This window comes from Oryzias melastigma, linkage group LG19 (genome assembly GCF_002922805.2).
Source record: "Oryzias melastigma strain HK-1 linkage group LG19, ASM292280v2, whole genome shotgun sequence".
In the NCBI taxonomy this organism is placed as follows: domain Eukaryota; kingdom Metazoa; phylum Chordata; class Actinopteri; order Beloniformes; family Adrianichthyidae; genus Oryzias; species Oryzias melastigma.
In genome coordinates, this window is record NC_050530.1 from 7,943,694 (window position 1) to 7,968,089 (window position 24,396).

Below are 24,396 nucleotides of genomic sequence, written 5' to 3' on the forward strand. Positions count from 1 at the left end.
CACTCCTACAAGCTTTTTCCAAGCAGCATTTAGTGTCTATTCCTGATCCACAACAATCTGAATAAGCAAATATTCAAATAAATCAACTTTAAGCTCAATTTTCTTTATATATGCCCTCTATCATGAGAAAAATGCTACAAGATAATGTTAAAAATACGAAAATGATTTCAAAACTTGTAATATAATTCAACTCTACTATGTATTATTAAACTATTAAGCTGAACACTACAGAAGTATAATTAACATTTTTTTCCCCAGTTAGAAATTTCATTTAGCAGCTTTTTGAATCGTGCTACGACGCCGAAATGTTTCAAAAGCGCAACTGGAGAAAGTGTACGGTTTACCAGCAGTACCTGAAGGCATCAGGAGGAGACTGGCGAAGGCGACGTGAAACTGACTGGCGGAGGGGGGAAGGGGAGGCTAAGAGGCTGGAGGGGGCAGGAATCAACCGCTAATGTGTGTCAGTCGGCTGGAGACGGTGAGAGGGGAGAAGGAGGAAGGCACAAAGAGGGGCCAGACTGCGGAGGCGAGCGGCGACGAGTCCAGACAAAGACGAACTGAGAGGGACGCACGCGGAGCGGAGCCTCAACAAGGTAATGATGCTTTCAGGGGCCGGAACTCTCCGTTTCAGCGCGTGCGTCTGAAAGAACGAGACAAAGAAATTCGTTTATTTGCTAAAAAATATTTAAAATGACACAATTGTAGAATTTAAAATTCAAAGTTGATTCATTAATTGTTTATAGAACGTGTTTTTAGGCAGGAAGACAGAAAAACGTGGATTTTTATTGATTAATGTGTAACACCTGTGATTGATTGGCGGCTCAGGTGATGATTACAGAGGAAAAGAAGGATTTCATAGTTAGCCTCACGCGGTAAAACTATTAAGTGAAAGCTATATTTTCAAAAATGAAATAAACAGTGCTAATAAGACACGTTAGAGGTATTTCTGGTTCTTAAATTGTCGTAATAAACAATAAAACAAAGACTGAAGTGTAGAAAGTGTAGTGTTCTCAAATCATATTTACTTATTCATTAACTTTAAGCTATTTAACTTCATTATTTAAGCAGTTTTTTTGCTTAATTTTGGTCAACAAAGTGTTTTTATTAAAAATTATTGTAATTATAGCTCAGGTTAACACACAAAAAAGCTCAAATTTCTTGTTATTTTAGGAGAAATTCTGCAGTTTAAAGGTCAAAGGTTTGCTAAAAGAACATATTTAGCTTTAAAAGATGGAAAGCTAAATTTTTCTTAAGGGAAAAGAGATCAGAAATCATTTTATTTATGGGAATATTTACTTCTACACAATGTGCATCTCTCAATTTGTTTTCCCCCGGTTGATATTAATGTGGAATCTGTTAAATCGGAGGCCATGTGGATGGCGTCCTAGGTGGTGGATGGAGTTTGTATGCATGTGGCGGGCTGGGCAGATGGCATCAACAGCATATTGGCGGCCCCGCCCCTCCATCTCCCTCTCGAGACCCATCCAAAAGCGAATGAGTCTGGCAAACAGGAGGCCTGCACGCATGGTTTTAGTGTGTGGGCGAGGAGGACAGAGACGGGAGGTCAAGCTTTATTTATTTATTTAATTATTTATTTGCGCTGTTTGGATTCACTGAAGGATGTACCAATTTCTAGTCTGTCGACATGAATCCTGTGCAGGCCTGAAGTTAGGTATTTAAAGTTCCTTTTAACACAACTTAATTCTAATATAACTAGTGATCACGTTCATCTTCCATAACACACTTTTATTAATCAACCTCGAAAAGATCAAACTGAACTTCTTTGATTATAAAGATTAGAAATCTAATCAGAGGTTAAGTAACACAGCCATATGGGCAGAGCAAAATTAAAGTAACCGAAGGAAAAAATTGATGCCAGGGTCTTTTAATTAAAGTCGAGTTGGATAAAAGCGTACTGTATATAGAGAAAGACATTTACTAAAAGTTTTACGCTTTTACTTTGAAAAAACATTCATCAAAGAATGTGAATACACATACTTTTCTTCCTCAATTTAGTTTGCAGTTGACTTTACCAAGAAAGAAGTCTTTCAAGAATAAGAAGTATTTGATTGAGATTAAATTTTGATTTTTGCCAGAGAAAAAAATATTACAAAATATTGATTCTTCTTGTCTCTGCTCTGAAAAAATCCAAAAAAACAAAAACAAAAAAGCTCTAAACATTTGTTTCGTTCTATCACAGCAACAAGCTATAAAAACACAAAGGCTGAAAACTCATTAAGGCGCTTTATTGAAACAGGAAACACAGCTGGAATAATTTAAAACTAGAATATTTTCAAAATAAACTACCTCCTCAAAATTACTAGATCCTCAAGAAACTTTAAATTTAGTTTTTATGTTATTATGAAAAAAAGATGCAAAAAATCAGGAGTTTATAAATGTGACCAAAAACAATTATTCTTGCTTTTTTCTTTCTTTCTTAATTCTATTCCTCATATTTCATCCCAAGAACAGATTAGACTTCTCTTTCATGTTTGTTTTTGTTCATAGATATTATAAATTATTAAAATACAGCAAGAAACAACAATTTCATACATTAAAATGTTTAATAAATGACTACTTTTTTTTTTAAGTGAGGGGCTAACATGCATCATTAAAGTATTTATTGGAGCTTTTTTAAAAAACTGTTTTTGGTAAATTGGGATGGAGAGTGATTAAAAACACAAGATGTAACATAAAAATGAAGGAGAACGTCTAAGAGTTTAAAAAAACAGGAAGAGCAGCTGGTCTGAGTCTGTATTTCCTGTCAGAACAGACTTTGTCTTTTTTTTAAACAGATTACATGTGCGTGGTTGAATAGTTTTAGTCTTGAATGAAAAGCTTTTCTTCCATATTTTCTTATTCTTTTTTTTAGTTAAGTTTGTTGGTGTGCTTAATTTGGTCCTGATCGAGTCCTGAACCTTCGGGTATTCAAACCAAACTTATCTGTTTTGAACCAAAGCTTGTAAACAAAACCATGTGACCAAAGACCTCTTCACTCATTGGTCAGGAATTACGAGGGTGGAGAAAGCTGTCCTTGTCGGGATAGTTCGGTTAATATTTTGCTGATCAGTTTTGACTGTATCTGCCTCTGATGGTGCATTCTCCAGGAAATGCTCATTGAGACGTTTTGTTCGTCTTCCAGTGAACTAAACTGTGATTCTCAGCCTTGGTTATCGTGTGAAATGACAGAAGAGTTGTGAGGTTTTAGTTGTTGAAAAGCTTCAGCTCCGTGTTGAAGCACGAGACCTTTAAGTGTGAGGCCGAGAGTCAGCCGTGGATGGAGGTCAAAGGTCTCGTGACACTCAGCAGGGGTTTGACACAGATGGCTTGTAATCACTGGTGACAACAATCTGTCAACATGCAGTCAGTGGATTTACTCAGCAGTGGAGGATGAAGAGGGGGATACAACTGGATGATCACAAATTCTTCTATTAAAAACTGTGGTTTTTTTCTCTTTAAATGATATAAATAAAAGGTTATTACATTTATTTCTTGGGTCAAGTGGGCTTCATTATTTTGCTTTGTGGAAATGGGTTTGAATGCTGTTGGAAACTAAAGTTAAATAAATAAATTGCAAACAACAATGGATGCATTTTCATAAATTGATTATATGGATTTTTTTAGGAGCCTACGACTCAAGTGTATCTTATGCTAAATCGGGGTGTCCAAACTTTTTTGCTCAATCGCTAAAATGTAAATGAGATTCTGGTCCGTAGACCAAATACAATATTATTTTGCATGTAATAAAATAGAAGGAGAAACTAAAGAATATGGTTTAATTTATTTATTTTGATTCTGTATTCATTAAGGTAACTCACATTGGCAAAAAATATAAAAAGTAAGTAAGGGGTGATTTACTTGGCGGTTGTCTTACCAAACCTTGAATGTTAATGTCCATAAGAGATTTTTAAGTACAAAATATACATTCATAGCTTCTTTTTTTAAAATCTATTATTCATTTCTCTTCTACGGTCAATTTTCAAATGGCTGGCACTTCAGCGTTTTGAAAAGTACAACATTATCAAATTCAAGTCCCCGATTGGTCAAAGTTCAACTGGTTTAACTTTCAACGCATGTCAATGTCTGAGTTTTGTACGTAGAGCCCAAAAATTAACTCTAAAGGGGCCTTTCACAGTGAACTCTATCCATGTATATGATCATGTATTACCTTTAGAACACAACAAATTATTTATGAAATATTGGTAATTGTTTCCTACCCTTAAGTAAAACAACTTGGCTTCAGTCTAATTCATGACATCATCCTAGAGTCTGTGGCAGCGTTTCCGCATTTCTCCCTCTAAAATAATCCAAACTTCTTCAAAGATGGATGCACATACCGTATATCTGCCTTTAGTACACTGCTTCACTACACAAACACACACACAGCTTCAGCACGCTGTACCCGACCGGGGGTGGGGTGTCTTAAGGGAGTCCCTGTTTGAGCTGGAATTTATTGAAGACAGGACACAACTTGAAGATATACAGTATTCTGCATTTGAAAGAGAAAGTTTTTTTTTTTTTTTTTTTTTGATCACCGCTAGCTCTGTGTTGGTGTTAGACTGGGGGCGGAGCCATCAGAGCAGACTCTTCCTGGAGGGGGCTGTTGGCATCGATCTTAAGTCGGCACGTTTTCGTGGGTATGGGAGGGGCTGCTGCAAACAGCACATGTTTTTAGAGGATTACTCTTAAATGCATGAAGGATTGGGGTTCTTTATAGTGAGGGATGAACAGTGAAATGGACTTAAAACCTCAAAAAGTAGAATTTTTCGTGGTAGGGCCCCTTTAAAACTTGCCTAGCGACGCTGAACATGCATATACATGCATTTACATAGACTTTTCATTGGTAATGGTCACTTGAACGCGTGTTACAGAGGCCGATGTCAACGTGGCTTCATGGTTCAAAAGCATCGTTAACGAGAAAAAAAAAAAAGGTGCTGCGTAAAAACAGTTATTTATGGAGTCTTTAAAGGATTTGAAGCTCGCTTGGTACAAATTTGAAAACCACTTGAGATGAACGACCAGGAGCTGTTTGGAGAATTGTTCTCAGCCTTTGTAATAAATCATTCAACAGATTTGTTGACAACTTAAAAGGGCATTTATCAAAAGATAATGTGAGACTGAAAAAAGATCAAAAGGAAAACATCTTCCGTAAACTGTGTAAATCTTATGAACTTCAAAGTGAGTGAAATCAACTTAGCTGAATGCAAAGACAAAAAAAAAAGAAAAACAGGGCCGCCACGTTCAATTAGTGAGAAATGTCGAGGCGTAGAGATCTTTGAACGGATATAACCCACACTAATTAATGCGGCTGAGCAGCTTTTCTGACTAAAATCAGATTAAATATTTCATAGTGAGAGTAAAGGTGCCTGAAGTGATGATTAGCTGAAACAGTGACTGTGAATGAAATGAATTAAATAAAAAAGGAATTGTCTGTTGCTGTAGTGTTGGCACAACTGGATCATATTTGGCAGCTGTTTTTGTTTCTTTATTCATTTTTAAATTTCATTTTTTTTTGTCAGTTATTTATTTATTGGCTGCTGTTAGTTGCTACTACCCAAAAAGATAAACAAAACAAAAAATTCTCAAATTAGCTTTAAAATTCAGGGAAAAAATTGTAGGATTCACTAGGCTTAAAGAAAAAAAAGTATTAAAATGGAACATAAATGTTTTCCTGCAACCTTTGACAGCAAATGATATGGAAGTTATTGTTTTGGGTGATTGACTTAGTCAGTTAGGAAATGGAAATAATCTTTGAATTAGCTGTGCTGCGTATAGTTATTCCGTCTTATTCTGCAGTCTTCTTAATAGGATGTCATCTTGTTTTCACCCTCAGTTTTGTCTGTGATCATCCAGACGTGGGGAACCCAATAAACCCGGAGAGAATTGGTCACAGTCCAGCGGCTTCGCCTCCTCTCCTTTTGTTCTCTGCTGAACGACTGAAGACATGCCCATCCTGTCAACAAGCACAGGTAGATGCAGACATGTTCACCCAGCTTTGAGCATCATAGTTGATTCATTTCTACATGTGACTATCAATCAAATTAAATGTAAACACAATTTCTCATATCATCTTTATTAAATGGCACCTTAACCAGACCACAGTCAAACTGCAGTATTCACTAAAAATTAAAAGCGACAATTAAAGGGTTTAAACATTTTAAATAAGTAAAATAAGGGCTATCATAAATAAACTAACACTAATAAATAAACTAGCAGAGAAGAGGTTCATCCTGTGTCAAAAACCTGGCAATAAAAATGAGTTTTGAGTGGTAACGCCTTCAACAGCTGAAAAAGTGTTCTCCTCTGAGCTTCCTCTTGGACTTCAGTACCTCCAGGAGAAGCTGATCTAAGCAGACCCTCCAGGATTTCGCGGCAGATTTTTATGATTGTTGCGGCTTAAAATGCCTGATGTTGCAGCAGCTTGTGTGAAAAATTGTGATAAAAGTTGCAACATTTTTTGATATATTTATATATTTTTAAAGTGTCTAAAAATTGTTAATTATGAAAGAAAAAATCCCTCAAAATACCAAACCGGACCAAACGGCTCTTTGGAAACGAGGCTTAGTTAGCCGGAATTAAGGTGATGTGGTACCACTTTCCAACCAGAACACGAGCTGCAGCGTCTGGACCAGTTTGAGGAAGATAACTGGGTAATTCCAAAATAGAGAATTGCAGGCATTGATTAATGTTCAAAATGGGGTAAAATTGTTTCACCTTCTCAAACTGCCACACATCAAAAAGCTGAGCTAATTTGGCAATCAAGTTTAAAATCACTGTTGGTTTTAAAAGTGGAGTCAGGTGACAAAACTTGACTGTGGAGGGGCTACAGGAGCTGGTGGGGTCCATATTATTAGAATCTGATAGGATGTTGTTGATTTTGAGGTCTGCACGAGTCCCTGGCGCTGCTCACATCTCAGCTTCACCCTGATGCCAACCACAAAGAAGACCTGGTCTTTCTCAAAGATGTTTTCAGTGAGAAAAGTCTTGGATACTTGATGAAGGTGGGAGACTTTAATGTGGATGTATTTCTTCTTTAGCGTTTTAACAAAAAAATCACACACAAAAAATTAACAACGAAAAAAAGTAGCTTAAAAGCAGCTATAATCATATTAACTGATTAATTTGTTTATGAACTCAGATCCACGAGAAACTGAACCAGTATGTGAAGTACAGCCCCACCCCCGTCTTACACAGCGCCTCCTGTTTGGCAGAGGATGTAGGTGCAATCATGTTTTTTTTTTAATTCTTTCCTTGAAAGGTTTTTTGTGGCTCTGTGAGAGAATTTCAAGAAGTAACTTTGTCATGTCGTTCCTCAGTTGGCTGAGGAGCTTCAGAACGGACCGCTGGAGGATGACGAGCGAGAACTCCTCCACCTCCTGAGCACGCCACATTTGAAGGTCCTTTTTACACACATGTAGTTTCACTCTTTTCAAAAGATTTTTTGAGGTTATTGTTGTTTCAGCTGGACAGTAAATTCCTCTTCTTTTTCTAAATCAGAACCGTTTTTTACTCAAACGTACTTGTTTAAACCAAACACTTTGATCATTGTTTCTCGATTGGCTTCACGCTTGAGTTGTACTGGTTTGTGATTGGCTCGTGCAGGCGGTGCTGTCGGCCCATGACATCGTCGCTCAGAAGAAGTTTGACCCAGTTCTTCCACCGCTGCCCGAGGATCTGGACGACGACATCGAGGAGGAGTCGGTGAAGATTGTGCGCCTGGTAAAGAACAAAGAGCCGCTGGTGAGTCACAGTCGGGATTCTGATAAGATATTGACTTTTCCTGCCGTCAGATGTTTGCTTTTCTTTTGAGCTGCAGAAATCAATGATTCGTTTCAGGAATGAACCGGATGAAATGTTGCCTTACAAAAATACAAAATATAGCATGTTCATTTCAAGGAAGTTACATTTTCCTAAATTCTTTCTTATCTTATAGTAAAATGGGTTACCACAAACACATAATCTCATAGCATAAATGAATCAACTTTAGGATTATTTTGAGACAAACGTTTTTGGCTTCATGATCAAAAATGTTTAAGCATTTAGGAGATTCTCTAACTTTAACTTTCTTAAGTTGAAACTAAATTAAAAAAAATTAACTAATTAATGTTGCAATTTTGTTGTTACGTCATTTGGCAACCACTTATCTGCAAATAATCACAACAAGAAATCACACAAAAACTGAAAGATTTCTTTCATTTTTATTGTCTTAATTTTTTTATTTATTTATCTAGTTTTAACCCAGAAATGTAATTTGAGTTCAAAACACATCAACTGTAAGATGAGCAGAACTATTTTCATGGTCTGGCACGTTGTCACGATAATGCGGCTCAGCGCCGCGTTATCGTATCAAATCGCTTTGAGGTATAAACCGGGCCTAATACCCAACTATTACTACATGATGAGTGCCAAAAAATATAACTAATAATTCCTGTTGTTATTATAAAAACAGTGTTGTGATTGGTATTTCCTGTGGAAGCATAATGATCTGAATTGGTTAGCTGGTAAGGATAATTTAAGTGTTTATAATTGAAAAGAATGTAGTTGGTTTCATAACAAAGTTTCCTGCTGATTCACTTCATTTTTGGTTGTTTTATTTTCCCTGTTTTTACATTAGAGCCTCATTTAAGTTGTTGGTGCATCCTCATTGGAATGACTGCAAAACCTATATATCCCAAGATTCATAATCTTTTATTCCATAATACTCAGAGAAGCCTCTCTTGTAAATTACTCTGTGCCCTCTGGGTGACTCTGGGTTTTTCTTTTTTGATCTCTCTACAAACTTGAATTTGTTAGAATCCCGCCAAGCCAACATCAGCATCTGAGCACGATCAAACGGCACTTTGGATGACCGGATATCAAAACCTTCTGGAATGCAAAAGGCAGTTTTTCATCTTTCAAGCAAATGTCATCAGGACAGCCCAATGTAGAAACTTTGATCCTGACCTTCTGAGGTTTGCTTTAGTGCAGAAAGATCTGGAAATGGAATCTTTTTTGGTTCTGCAGGGAGCTACCATTCGAAAAGACGAGGCAACCGGAGCTGTGATTGTGGCCAGAATCATGAGGGGAGGTGCAGCTGACCGCAGTGGTGAGTTTGTGGAAAAATATTTATCAAGGGAAATTAAAGAAATAAAAGCATAGAAGAAGTAATCATTTTCCCCTATATGTTGAAGTTCCAGTCCAACTGCACAAAGAGGAGAGCAGATTACACTGCCTGACCCTTGAACTGTCAGCAGACATCAAATCCTTGAGATTAGAGCCACGAGATTTCATATTTTGAGATTATTAACAAGGTTTACTTCCAGCGGTTGCCGTGGAGACGCTGCAGCGTTTGTGCCAACAGGGATTCTGTCTGGTGCTCAATTCATTTCTGAACCTCAACAGATATTTTGGGAGCACATGTGAGGAATTGGTTTTTATTTTTGCTTTTCTTTAGGTCTGGTGAATGTTGGAGATGAGCTTCGAGAGGTCAACGGACACCTGATAACACACAAGAGGCCGGATGAGATTAGTCAGATCCTGGTACAGACTACAGTCCTCACCGTGAGATGTGTTCATGAGTGTTGATGTTTCTGATGGTTCTTTTGTGTTTGGTTAGTCTCAGTCTCAAGGCTCCATCACCCTGAAGATCATTCCAGCTGTTACAGATGATGACAAACTGAGGGAGAGTAAGGTGAGGAGCCTTCCTCTTTTCACAGAACTCAATAAATGAAAGATCAGAACTGCGATGGACTATTAGGGTCACCGTAAAAAGAAATTTTGGATAAACCGGTAAAATTATGAGGAACAAAGTCGTCATTTTTCCTCCAAAATTTCTCCAAAAATATATTCTAGTTGGTTGTGTAAGCCTTTTTCCACATTACGTGCAGAATAAATTCATCCATATATAGTGATGCCATAAGGCTTTAGTTTATATAGAATCTATATGCCATAATTTATTTGGACAACTATAGTCCCAACGACATAAATGGTGCTGGAAATCCACTCCTCCTGAGTTTCCTGTAGATTATTTTGTATTATCCTTATACCAGAGGTCTGCAACCTGTGGCTCTTTTATCCCTTTATCGCCGCTCTTTAGTTTTTAAGAAAAATGCTAATGATTGAATAAATAATATATTAGTTATTCAAGTTTGTCATTTCTACTTAGATTTTTAACATGTCAAACAACTAAGCAAAAAAAGTTTAATTTACTGTCAGAGAGGCTGTAGAAATGTTCTTTAAATTTGTGTTTTTATTTTATAGTTAGTCAAAGAAAAGACTCCAAATGTTTTATTTTGGTAAGTTAAACTAAAGTGGTTAAAGTTTTGAGCAAATGCAGTTTGAAATGATTGACAAGGATTTAGAGTTGTGTTTTTCTTAGAGAATGACTATAAAAAAACTCAGTTTATTCTAAATGTTTTTTTATATATATATAAAAATAGATTCTACAAACATGAAGCCCAATGAGGCAAATTTTCTTTGTGGTTTTAGTCTATATAAATAAAACTGAATTGAAATGAAAGCATGTTTGTATCTGAAAATAACAGGTAAAACTGATGGTGGCTTACTAAAATCCTAATGATAAAAAACATCATGTTTTGCTGTCTTGCATGTTTAAATTAAGTAAAGCTGCTGCAGCAGGAGGACCTTTTTAGACACAGGGTGGGTTTTATTTTGAAAGGAACTAGTATGTACTGCTGTCAAAAGTAAAAGAAGTTAAAACTGTTTTAAAATATACTTCACTGTAATTTAATTATTGGAATATTTCAGTAACATTTATAAATCAATGTTTAATTGACAAAAAAGCTTAAATATTGTACATTTTTGGAGGAATAAAGTGAGACCTTGTGGTTCTCGTTGGGTTCTGGTCTGTGAGAAACTGGAGCAAAAGGCTCTTTAGTGTTACGGGTTGCAGACCCCTGCCTTATATTAATAATAAAACGATGTTGAATCACTAAAAGACTTATTTGTGAAATCGATGCTAAAGTAACTGAAGCACATTGTTGCTTCTCTTTTGTTGTTGATTATATTTTTCTTAGTAAACAAACTTTTGCTACATCATTAAATTTTCAACTTATAACTTTATTAGCGTAAAATATCAACTCCTGTACTCACAATTTTATGAATTTTTCTTGTAAATTTTTGACTTTTTTTCTCGTAATTTTACAACTTCATTTTTGTAAATTTATTTTTATGGTGGCCCTAAAACTTTGTCGTACAGAACAATAATCCTTTGTGTATATAACTTTTATTGGTTATTTTTCTAATGTAAAATAATCTGCACATATTCTGAATTTTGATCTGCAAATGCCACGATAAAGTCTGTAATTGTGTTATTTCTACTTAAATAAACATGATTTATTGTTACTTAAGGATTCTTAATGACCTGATCTGTGTTGGAAAGGTATAAATATCTGATTAAAGTTGTGAGCCGAATATTGATAATTCATGTGAAGAAAATGGTTAGGTTTATTCAGGATGGGATTATATAAGTTCGCTTCCTTCCACTCCCTTTCAAGCAATCTCATTTGATGCCGACTTATCCATGTTTGACACGTCTTCATATGGATGTAAACCTCTTTTTATTTCTTTGATTGCTTGAAACAAACCATTTCTAATTAAATCTGATCGGATCTAATTGGTTGCTGGATAAATTGTTCTGCTATATTATTTGACATGATTTTTATTTGGTGAAAAGATGTAGGAATTTTAATTTTAGGCAGATGAAACGGCTTAATTTAATTTTTATTAATTAATCTTTTACAAGAAATGTCACTTCTTCTTTTTCTGAATGGAGTGACTTCATCCCAAAATAAAAATCCGAACATTTGACTTCCCTCTAGGTCTTCCTCCGGGCTCTGTTTGACTACACGCCTTATGAGGACAAGGCCACTCCATGCCAAGAGGCGGGGCTTCCTTTCAGGAAGGGGAACATTCTTCAGGTAGTTTGCCAAGAGGACGCCACCTGGTGGCAGGCCAAGAGGGTAGGAGACTGTAACCTCCGTGCTGGCCTCATCCCCTCCACGCAGTTTCAGGAGAGGTAAACGGTCCCGTCATTTAAACATCAATTCAGCCATATTATTTATATATTAATCTTTTGTTTTTTTTTCTTCCAACAGACGTTTGAGATACCGCATGAAAATGGGCTCCCTTCCTGCCCCCGTTCCCCCAAAAGCTCCTCTATGTGAGTGCCGCTTTGCTAACTTTTCTCCCAAATGTGCAGCCGTCTGACAACAAATGGCTTGAATTGTGGGTCAAATCTGATCCACGCAAGGAGATGCAGGAAGCAAGATTATAAAAGGAGATTAACTTAATCTCTGAAAATGAATGAATTTTTTTGATCCAATATAAATGTTTGCTCTGGAACTCTCTCTGAATTTAACAAATATTATAAGAAGTAGGAATTTCTCCTAAATCTATACTCAAACCTGAATTAGAGATCCCACCATGATAAACGGTTGCGTATTTGATTAAACTCTTTTTGAAGCAGATTCTGAGTCTTGTTGTGAAGCTTAAATTGTAACTTAAGACTTTGATAAAAATTATGTTTTCCACATGTTCTTGTGGCATTTTTCTGATGATGGAGGACACATTTAGATTTTTTTTTCTCAAATAAAAAAAGAAGAAATAAACCGAAAACTCCTGTAACCAGCATCTCTGTTTTTTGAAGTCAAAGGCTCTTCTTCAGGTTCCTCACTGGCTCTTTTATCCCCATAGAAACGTTTCAATACTGTATTTTCCGCACTATGAGGCGCACCTTAAAGCTTTTCAATTTTTTCAAAAGCCAACAGTGCGCCTTATAATCCAGTGCACCCCATTTATGAATCAATACTGAGTCGCAACAGATCTCACAACTACAGGAAGCAGCAGTCGACTCCATTTTCACCTGTAGAAGTAGCGTGCGGTGCATGCTGGGACATATGACTGTGCATCTAGTGGATGCATACCTCAACCCCAGCCACTACTTTAGCTTCACTTGGTATTCTATGTGTCTTATAATGCGGTGCGCCTTATATATGAAAATACGGTAATTCTTTCGTTTGGCTTTTCTTAGCTTTTAGCTCTTGGCTTTTAACTTAATTTGCCGATCGAGCAGCCCTTTTATGTCACATGACTCAGCAAGACAGGGAGATGCAGTGAACAGAATTCGGTAGTTTTCCAAAATAAAACTTCCTTCAGAGTCAGAAAATAAAAAAAGCAGAAAGAATCAAACTTAGCGTATGCATTTTCTCTGTCACTGTGGCCCTCGGCCCGGTACTGGTTCGCAGTCTAGCTTTTTGGCCAAACCCGAATTCTTTCCCTACCTCTACGACTTTTCTCTACCCCACGACCTTTCTCTACCCCTACTACTTCTCTCTACCCCTACGACTTCTCTCTACCCCTACGACTTTTCCCTACCCCTACGACTTTTCCCTACCCCTACGACTTTTCCCTACCCCTACGACTTTTCCCTACCCCTACGACTTTTCCCTACCCCTACGACTTCTCCCTACCCCTACGACTTCTCTCTACCCCTACGACTTCTCTCTACCCCTACGACTTCTCTCTACCCTTATGACTTCTCTCTACCCCTACGACTTCTTTCTACCCTTACGACTTTCCTCTAACCCCTACGACTTTTCCTAACCCCTACGACTTCTCTCTACCCCTACGACTTCTCTCTACCCTTATGACTTCTCTCTACCCCTACGACTTCTCTCTACCCCTACGACTTTTCCCTACCCCTGCGACTTTTCTCTACCCCTACGACTTTTCTCTAACCCTACGACTTTTCTCTAACCCTACGACTTCTCTCTACCGCTAAGACTTTTCTCTACCGCTAAGACTTTTCTCTACCGCTAAGACTTTTCTCTACCGCTAAGACTAAGACTTTTCTCTACCGCTAAGACTTTTCTCTACCGCTAAGACTTTTCTCTACCCCTACGACTTTTCTCTACCCCTACGACTTTTCTCTACCCCTACGACTTCTCTCTACCCCTACATTTAGCCCTCCAATTGGAGATTAATGAAAAAATAGCGTCTTCAAATTCGTACAACACTACCCAATAATTACATCACCAATAGTCACTGTTCAGCTACATACAGCACAATATGTATCAGAAAATATGCAAAAACATGGGTTTTATGACTTTATGAAGCCATGCTAAAACAAAAGTCTCTGGAACTCTCTTACATAAAAGTAACTTCTGTGGTCTAGAGCACACCCACATGAAGAAAAGAGTTTCTCTGCCGCACAGCGTGACGCAGATCACCCTCACAGCATGGGGATACATGGAAGTCCCTGCGCCTAATGCCTGGTTCACACCGGACAGGGAAGCGCTGCAAAGCGGTTTCAGTGTGCACGGTATCCGTTTAACCTCCAGTTCACACCAGACACGTATTTTCCCACAACGGTTGAGAGGCGCTTCTGCTCAACTGTGGTTATTTAGAGCTTTTTTTAGCCATCATCAGACACCCAAAACCACACCCGTTCCGTAGTCGACCCATTACGTTGATCTGTGTGTGTCTCAGTGTCTGTTCTCTGTTTTGTTTGTGTGTTTTTATTTTCATTTCTACCGTCTGTTTAGATACAAAAATATGATTTGTTAATCATTATATTTTATTGAAAAAATTTGGTAATATTTTGAAAATTTACTGGATTTTCTCGAGTGTGTTGGCGTAACTTCCTGCCAGAATTCACGCAGATCAGTTGCGGCGCAAAAAATAGAGCAGATGCCAGGACAAGCCGTCTGTGAAGGACCGTGGCACTTCACGACTGGTGTGAACTACACCATAGGTTGACAAGGACGCTGAATGGAAGCGCCCCGCGCCGCTTTGAAGAGCTTCCAAGTCTGGTGTGAACCAGGAATTATCCTTAAAAACACTCCCTTCCACTGGAGTCAATACATGTCACTGCATATTATTCTATGTAAATGTATGTGACAAATATAATTTGAATTTAAAAAAAACATTTTGCACCCCTACCCTTCCAAATATCCCTACAATTTGAGAGGTAGGGAGAAGTGTGGGGGAAGAATTCAGATTTGCCCTTTTGTGTTTCGAGTTTGTGCACATTCATCTACATTAGAAACAGTAATACTGTTTTGTTGTTCTTTACTTTGCTAACTCAGATGATCGCGGTGAGAGAGGTAGGTCAGCAAGCCCTGTATAATCTTTTATCCTTGGTATTAAAAAAAAGTGTTTTTTATTTATTTATTTTTTTATAATGTCAACAAATCTGAAATGTCATGACAACATGTTACTACACTCTACAAATAAAACTGAAAAATAGCAATTTTGAATACATGTGAAACATTTCGGATGGTATTTACAAAAAATGTTCCTCATGCTACATTTTCTTTTTTTTTTTGTATATATAGTTTTTTTTGCACTTCATATATTTCTATATATTATTGAATGCCTGATATAAATCTACTAAAAAAATACTTGTGTTGTCATTTTTAAGTTTTTTTTTGTTTTTTTTGGGAGTCCCTCAACATGTCCCTGTCTTACCGTCTTCTCCCTCTGTTTGTCGTTCCACAGAAGACTGTGACAGTAAAGCTGCTCTGAATGGAAAAGATGTAGGTGAGGAACACTAACCGCAGTCTCACTGATCGCTGCAGCGTCACATTTCCTCAGTCTGTCTGCATGCAGGTTTCCGTTTGGAAGACACATGCTGCCATTTAGCTGTGTTGCTTTCTTGGTTTATACCATCTTGTCAAATGAAAACAAATAAAGTTTTATATTCTAGTTGATTTAGATCACACGTGTCATAGTCAAGGCCCAGGGGCCGGATCCGGCCCTCCTGGTAATTCTATCCGACCCTCCAGATCATTTTATTTTATTGTCATTAACGGCCTGATGTTATCTTGCGCTTATTTTTAAATTGCATCATTTTGACTAAATGTATTTGTATGGATGGTAAAATATTGAAAGTTATTTAAGGTTTAAGTTGATTTATTCTGGAATAATGTTTCTGCCTTTTTATTATTCATAATTATGTTAAAACATTACTGTTTTAAAGTTTTAGAAATTGGCATTCTGTTAGTTTTTTGGACTATTTTTGGCATTTACTAAGATTTTTTAGGCTATTTTGGAGTTGGTCTAATATTTCAGCTACATGCCAGCTGTTTTGGCTAATCTAAGATTCTTTTTTGTGTTTTTAAAGCTAATTTGGCATTTGGCTAATATTTGATCTGGCAATCATCTTCAGCTTTTTCAGCTTTCAGCTTCAGCGTTTTTAGCTATCAATTTCAGCATCTTCAGCGGCCGAATTCAGCTTACAGCATTCAGACTAGCATTATCGCAGGTAATACTAATATATCTAGTGCATAATTATGTTAAGTTACGGTTTTAAAGTTTTAAAAATGTAGTTTTAGAGTGTTCAAATCCCGTTCGGCCCGTGACCTAAGGTATGTTTTTTTAATTTGGCCTCTTGTGCGATGACTGAGTTTGACACCACTGATGTAGATGAGTCCCAACTTTTTTGGAAAAACTGAAAGAAAGTCAGGTCATTAATCCTGAAGAATCTGTTGGTCTCAAATTTGTAAACTGAAGCTATTTCTGGTATTATAGAAACATCTTTGACTTTTGTTTGATCTCTTGTTTTATTCCCAAATGTGTAATTGTGCTTTTTTTCTTTAAACATTGATGTTTTAGACTAAACCGGAGCTCTACAACCCTCTTCTACTCCTCCATTGTGACTCTCTGGGTTGGAGTAATTCTAGTTGCAGACTTGTTCTTATCTTCTCACTTTATGACGACAGATGTTGTAGTCATAAAAAAAAGTAGCAAAAATAAAAAACATGTTAAAAAGCAAAATAAATATCTTTAAAAACAGAAAGAAATGGTATCAGCTAGTTAAGAAACAAATGATTTAAATCAAAGATTATTCTAAAAAGTCTTGGAAATACAGACTGATGGCCACACCTGCAACACGAACGTCCAGCAGGTCACTAGACTCCTTTGTGAACAATGTTGTCGATGGGATTCACTCACAAGCAAAGAAATAAATAAATAGATAAAAAGTTCATTCTGGTCAATATTTAAACCTTCCAAACATTTTTCTCTGTGGATTTAAAGTGAGTTTTGAGAACAAAACAGACTGACGATGTCGTGACGAGCTCATGAATAAAACCAACACGGACCAAGTTTATGACAAGTGAATGTTTTGGCTTCTTAACATTTAAATGCAGGTCATCTTATAGTCTTATGACGGAGTTAGTTTGTAGTTCTTTGCTTTGGTAGTTCTTAAAAATATTGCAACAATAACACCAAAAATTTCAACAAAGATTTTTTTTTTTAATACATGAAAATATTTGAACGTAGATAAAAAAAAATGTAATGCACTAAAAATGAGAACAAAGATTGTTTTTTTTTTAGTACACAAAAATATTTGAAAGAAAATTAGATGTTTTTTTTAAATGCCTACAAAAAATTGGAGCAAAGATCACACATTTTTTTAAGTACATGAAAAAATGTAATTGATTACATTTTGTTTTTAGTACAACAAAAAAAATTTGAATAAAGATGACCATTTTTTAAATGCACAAAAAATGTAAACAAGGATAATGTTTTTTTAAATAAATGAAAAGATTTTTTTGTAGATTTTTTCTTGAATGTCGTATCCTTCCATAGCAAATAAAACAAAAGATTTTCAATTAAAACTCTCCAAAATAAGTTAGCTTTAAACATTTCTGCACACATTCCTTCATTAACTTTAGTTATATTAGCTCAAACGTTTATATATTTTATGTACTTTTATTTTATTATGAATGAGATCTTTGATTTCTTTCAGTTCTTTTAGATTTTTGTGCACTAAAAGAGAATTTGTCAGAATCCCTGACGTCTTTAAAAGCTCTGTATGTCTATTGTCTGTAGTCGTGGAAACGCCTGACTCCCTTTAATTATTGTTTCTTCATAAAAACCCATCTCAGACTGAAGGTGTCATTTTGCAGCAAATGCTGGACCGAATATTTCCTCATTTGGTTAACGCCACTTTAGTCCCGCCGGAGACTGACAGCAGCAACGCAGCTGCTCGACCTTTCCGTTGATGAATCAGCCGCTGATTCATCCTCCTATGTGGAAACGAATCATTCCAGCACCGCACCAGTTGGTCAGAATATGGTGGAACCAGCTGGTTTTTTGTCCCATGCTTCAGTGTCTTTGTGGCACCTTTTGGTTGATTCCCATTGGCATCACGCCTGGCTTTGTATTTGGACAAGCAGACGCAGCATGCATGGCTTCCTGTTGTGCTGATGCTGGACAAACGTGTCTAATATGAGCTTTAGTTTCTCCCAAGAGTAAGACGGCTCCTGCCTTCTGTGGCCATGCTTTCTCATGGGAGTTTTACTCAGGTACTTTTCCTGGTTTTAACGGTGTGTTTGTGGTGTTTCAATGTGTAGGTTCAAATCTGCATTGTTAGGGGTCTGATTTTGTCTAATTTTACCATAAATTAGGTTAAAATGAGTTATTAGAATTGAAAAATGACATCACATTATTTAAGACCCATGAAAATCGTGTTTTTAATAAGTTCTTGTGGCATTTTTTTCATAATGGAGAACATTTGTTAGGAAAATTCATCTTAAAATAGTTGTGAATCAGAAAAGTGCTGTTGGAAAAAGATTGTATTTGTTACGTAGTGAGAGAACGTGTCAACAGAAAGCTCTGTTAATGCGGGATGTTAAAGGAGAAACTGCAAATTTCAAGCAAAATCCTGCTGCTCTGCAGAAACTATGTCCTAAAAAAAGCCGGTTTTATTTAAAAAAAAATTACCTTAAAGAATAAAAGACCACTGGGAAAACTTTAAGAATAAAATGTATAGCATAATCTACACTGCAAAAATCTTCATTCTTGAAAAAATTACTTTTTTGCTAGAAAATTAACCACAAATAAGTAAAACTGCCAACAGTGCAGCTTGTGAATTTGACGCGACAAGATGCCTTGATTTAAAAAAAAATGTCCAAGTCTTAATGAATGGGATAAATCTTAAAAGTGGCAAAAAATATATTTATTTATTTTAAATATTGAATTGATTGATGGTTATGCTGAGATGGAGCGGGGGGGGGGGGGTCTGTTCTATGTACCTTATTTGATGTGAATTTTGTAAAGACACAAACAGTAAAATGTATCGCAAAGATGTATTACGTTTGAATATGTCAATAAAATATTTTGAAAAAAAATCAAATTGAGACAAAAAAAATTGATAAAAAACAATTATACTGTCATTAAAATAAAGAAAATAAATCTTTAAGTGGTATATTAAAAAAGAAAACAAAGAAAAGATTTTAGTTAAGTTTTTTAAGATAAGTTTTTAGTTAAGTTTTAAGTTAAATTAATTTTTAATTAAGTTAAGTTATGTTTTGACTAACTTATTTAAAAGTCAAATTAACTTAAGTCTTAGGTAAGTTAGATTTTAAGTCAAGTTGAGTTTTATGTTGAGTTTTAAGTCAAGTTTTAACAAGTTAAGTTTAAAATTAAGTGTAAGTTAAGTTTTAAGTTAAATTTTAAGTCTAGTTAAGTTTAAAGTTAAATTGAGTTTTAAGTTAACTTTTTAATTAAGATTTAAGTTAAGATTAAGGAAGTTATTTTAAAGGAAGAAAGTTTTATAAGGAACGAAATAAAATTACTTTAACATTTTTTTAAGTTTATTCTACTATTTGTGGAACAATTGTCACTTATGCATGGAAAAAGATTCCAGCATCTCCTAACAACCATGAGATGAAAATTTAGATCTACCCTTAAAAACGTCATAAATTAGAATCAGGAAGATCTGAAAGAACTTGTTAACATTTATTTGTGGCTATAGCATGTTAAAAAATGTAAAATATTAAGAAAGGAATTAGTATTGTCTACTCTAAACCACATCTAGAATATTCTTAAGAAATGTTCGTGTCCTTAAATCTTACCTGGAGGCTTTAGTTCTTGTTTTGCATGTAAAAATGACACATTTTTATTCATTTTTTATTAAAACGAGTTCAAGAATCTTACACATACAGTGTTTATTTGTGTAAATATGTCAAATCAAGATTTTTACAGCGAGTTTTAAGATAAAAAACAATCTTGAGTAGATTGAACACATTTGTATTGTATGTAACTAAACTCTTTTCTTCTCCTTCCAGCTCACATCACTCGTTCTTCTGTTCTTCTCTCCACCACAGCCAGCCTGCGCAGAAGTTTCCGTCTGAAGAGAGATCGCCAGAGCGCGCCTGCAGACGCCGCAGATCCCAAACACACAGAGTTCCTCATTTATGAGGAGGTCACGCAGTTCGTAACACGGCCCGGAGAAAGGCCCCGCCTGATCGTGCTGATAGGTGAGGTCACCTTTTCACTCCTAGAACCTGCAGGAGGGACGTCTGCATCCATCCTGTTCTTATGCTGTCCAGGTTCTTTAGGGGCTCGGATCAACGAGCTCAAGCAGAAGGTGATCGCCGAGAATCCTCGCCGCTACGGTTTGGCTGTACCGCGTAAGTCCTCTCCATTTAGATTTTATTAGTCTTTAACAGTGTTGGGACTAACGCCGTTTAAGTATAACGGCGTTACTAACGGCGTTATAAATCAAGTAATTTAGTAATCTAACTAATTACTTTCATCCTCGCTGTAACGCCGTTATAGTTACTTCGTGTAAATCGCGGCGCGTTGCTTCAAAGTTTGATGATCTTGCTGTAGCTGGGCGCTTCGCACCCGAAAGTTGCTTGTGTTACGCGCCCCAAGTTGCATCAAGATACATGAGAAAATCCGGTTTCTTTTCAAAATATAACCAGTTTTTCACAATAAAATGCCACGATTGACAAATGTGATCATGTTTTTGTGTCTAAACAGGCGGTAGACACGGATATAAACATTACAATCACAACACAAACGTGCACGCGCGAGCACAGTGACACACAAAACAGACAGGCACGCACACTTTTTTTTCTTTTTTCACAGACACGTACACACGCAGATCAACGTGGATAGACTCCGGTGCGGAGTGAGGAGTTTCGGGAGTTAATAAAACGACAACAGAGAGGCAGAGAGCAGCTCATCTTAGCAGAAACGGGGTAATATTTATAAAACACACAACACAGACAGACACGAGCGCGCACAGATCAACGCAGTGAGCAGACTCCGGAGCGAGTGGGCGGGGCTGCGGGATTTTGGGAGAGAAAAAAGAGATGCAGAGAGCTGCTCCTCTTAGCAGAAATATGGGTTAATAATTGTAGTTTATTAATTTATTATTGTTTTGCACTTTCAGTTTTTTAAGCCATTTTGTTTAATTATAGTTGTAGGTAAGATACTTGAAGTATGTTAATAGTTGAAACGTTTACCTTTTTTGTGTGAAGTTACATTTTTTATATACCACTTGTTGCAGTGTTTTGTGTGATAATTCTGACAAATAAATATTGAAAATTCTTTCCCTAAACCCTCTCTCATGTGTATCCTAAACTTAGACAATATGACTCCATTGGAAAACTATACCAGTATACTATTGTCGGTTATCATCTATTATTGAATGTAAATTATTTTTTTTATTTGTAACGCAGGAAAAAATACAAAATATTACCATATTTAAAGAGTAATTTAAAACGAGTTACTTTTCCAAGTAACTAATTACTTTGAAGATGCAGTAATTGAGTTACTAACTCAATTACTTTTTGGGAGAAGTAACTAGTAACTATAACTAATTACTTTTTTGAAGTGAGATGCCCAACACTGGTCTTTAAAGAAAATTGAAGTTATTTAGGGAAAAAATGGAAAGAAATGGATTATAATGAATTTATCTTGTGAAATTTGATCTTCAAGACCAGCTTTTAGGTATTTTCTGCAGATTTTATTCATATTTTTTAAAAATGTCATGAGTTAACAGATGATTTTTCACATTGTAGAGTATAAATCAAATCGTGGGGAATCATGGGATGCATTCTCGGGTAGCCAATGAGCTCAAAGCCCCGCCCCCATGTAAAATTAGGCTCAGCTCAGAAATCAGAATTGAAACTGTAAAACTGAGATCCAAAAAAAAAATTGAGAATTCAAAACAGCAGCTGTTTGTAATGGATTTTTTTTTTCGGTCGATAATTTTTACATTTATAGTTTTTTTTTTATTTCAAGTTTTTTTTTTCAAGATTTATTTTAAGTTTTCATGTTTTTTTGTAGTTTAAAAAAAAAATCAAATTTTCACGTTTTTTTTTTCAAATTTTCAAAACATTTTTTTTCACTTTTTTCAAATTTACAATGTCTTGTTTTCAAATTTTCCCTTTTTTTACAGTTTTCAAATTAAAAAACAAAAAAATTCAGTTATAATGTCTATTTTCAAGTTTTCAATCTGTTTCTTGACTTCTCTGACTTATCAGGAGTTACACATTTTGATTTGAGGAAACCGTGAAAATGTGAAAGAACCATCGGAGCAGATCGATGTTTTTTTACACTAAAATGTTGTTCTGCTCGTCTTTTAAAGACACCACCCGAACCAGGAGGAGCTACGAGAGAGAAGGAGTGGAGTACCACTTCATCAGTAAAGCAGCTTTTGAAGCCGATATTCAGAACGGAAAGTGAGTCGATTTAAAAAGTGATCAAATCTTCTCAGAAGAAATTACTAACCAGTCGACCGTTTTTATAGGTTTATTGAGTTTGGGGAATATAAAGACAATCTTTATGGAACCAGTTTGGAATCCATCAACAGAGTTCTGAACCACAATAAGGTCTGCCTGCTGGATGTGCAACCAGAGGTTAGTCACTGCAGATCCGTAAACCCTGCGTGTTTCCATGGCAGCAGACGGGGTTTATTTGATCCACTTTAATTGTTACAGTACTTAAAAAAATAATCAGTGGGATTTTCATTGTATCCATCTCTACATCCAGGCTCTGAAAACGCTTCGAACTGCTGAGTTCAAACCGTACGTGATCTTTGTGAGGCCTCGGATCCATGATGGTCAAGGGAAAGGCTTTGGCTCCTCCTCCTCGCTGAGCGTCGGGCTCACGGTGAGTCACATGACACAAACCGCACTAACCTTAATAGAAACATGTCGAAACATTTTTAAATCTACTCAGTAATAAACGGAGGCTTGGATGAAACTTAGTACTATAGTAGTATTTGTGACGGTTTGATTAACTATGGATGTCCTGATCTGATCACATGATCATATCCCAGATCAACTCTATCCGAATCAGAAAAAGTGATCATATCTATTGCTTTTTCTTAAACACAATCCTACAAAAGCTTTTCTAAAATATATATATTTTTTTTATTTCTTTATAAGGCTGCCAGGGGACCGTCTACAAAGTGCAAACGCAAGAAAAATGTTGATCCCAATTAAAAAAAAAAAAAGATTTCTCATTAACGACTGAAACAAATAAATGGTTGCAACTACTATTTTGGAAGAAAGTTATGGTTTTTAATTTTTAGGAATTTTTATTGATGATTTGATTCACGTGATTAAAAATGACAGTCACCAGTTTTCCTCACTAATTTTCTAGTTGCTATTTGCACTATTTTTTTCCAGATTGTTCAAGTTTCTTCACAGACGTTCAGTCTAAGAGTTAAATGATGAAATAGGCTAATAAAATAAAAATGGAGGACAACCTGGATCTGTTTATCAAACGTGTTCATTTATTTTCTACAGTAAAATCGTTCCCAGTCGTCTTTAGTTACAATTATAGCTCAAATCCTAAAGCCTGTGTCGTTCTTAAGTCAAATTTTCTAAAGAGCTTAATTAAAAATGAACTTTTAGGTTTTGGGTAGAACTGTTGCTAATTTCCCAGCATGCCTTTTGTTTTTACTCTCTCCCATTACCGACAAGCACCTCACAGGCCCAAGCTAAGAATAGCGTAGCCAAAAAAGGAGGTAGTTTGGAGCCATGTGGCAGCTCAGACGAGGAAAATAAAGACGAACGTGGATCTATTTATCTGAGTGGAGGATGTAGAAGTGAAATGGAGAAGACTTTGTGGCAGTGACTGCACCACAAACACGGGATTTTACTGGTTTTGCTCCCATTCCAGCAGGATTTGAATAAAAAAATACTAAAACAATTCAGTTTTAATCTTCAATTATTTTATACATGGTAAAAAAAAAAACAATTTTCATTGGAGTAAGCCTTTCATGTGTCACATCTTTCCTTAGGAGGAGGATCTTCTGGAAATGAGTCAGTCGGCCGAGCGGATGGAGGAGTGCTACGGTCACTGGGTGGACTACGTCCTGGTGAAGGAAGATCTAAGCGGGGCTGTGGCAGAACTCCACGGGACTCTGGAGAGGGCTCAGACGGAGCCACAGTGGGTTCCTGTGAGCTGGGTGAGGCGATAGCAGCAGGAGTCCTCCAGCATTCACTGCCCTGTTCACGTCAGCGGAGCGTGCCATCATTCCAGAAGAGCGACCAAAACCAGATCTCCACCGTCTACATGTGTGTAACAGCAGCTATGTCAAGTGCCATAAAATAAATAAATCTGCAGCTGAGTTTGACAAATTAA

General features: G+C 36.4%; 1 protein-coding gene across 2 annotated transcripts; it reads left to right on the forward strand.

Annotated features, from left to right (window-relative positions):
* Positions 1-351: 351 nt before the first annotated feature.
* Positions 352-24,382, forward strand: mpp3b (membrane protein, palmitoylated 3b (MAGUK p55 subfamily member 3)). 2 transcript variants are annotated; one of them, XM_024284372.2, is made up of 20 exons: positions 352-593; positions 5,834-5,969; positions 6,883-7,001; positions 7,139-7,216; positions 7,317-7,397; positions 7,603-7,740; positions 9,004-9,085; positions 9,434-9,519; positions 9,596-9,670; positions 11,820-12,016; positions 12,096-12,160; positions 15,087-15,104; positions 15,499-15,540; positions 18,246-18,311; positions 20,115-20,267; positions 20,340-20,420; positions 22,391-22,484; positions 22,553-22,661; positions 22,795-22,914; positions 24,053-24,382. In XM_024284372.2, the coding sequence occupies exons 2-20, from the start codon at positions 5,945-5,947 to the stop codon at positions 24,230-24,232; spliced, it is 1,809 nt and encodes a 602-aa protein (XP_024140140.1). In that variant the 5' UTR covers positions 352-593; positions 5,834-5,944; the 3' UTR covers positions 24,233-24,382. The 2 variants fall into 2 exon arrangements, with proteins under 2 accessions (XP_024140140.1, XP_024140141.1); XM_024284373.2 differs by lacking the exon at positions 18,246-18,311 and having other exon boundaries at positions 353-593.
* The last annotated feature ends 14 nt before the right edge of the window (positions 24,383-24,396 follow it).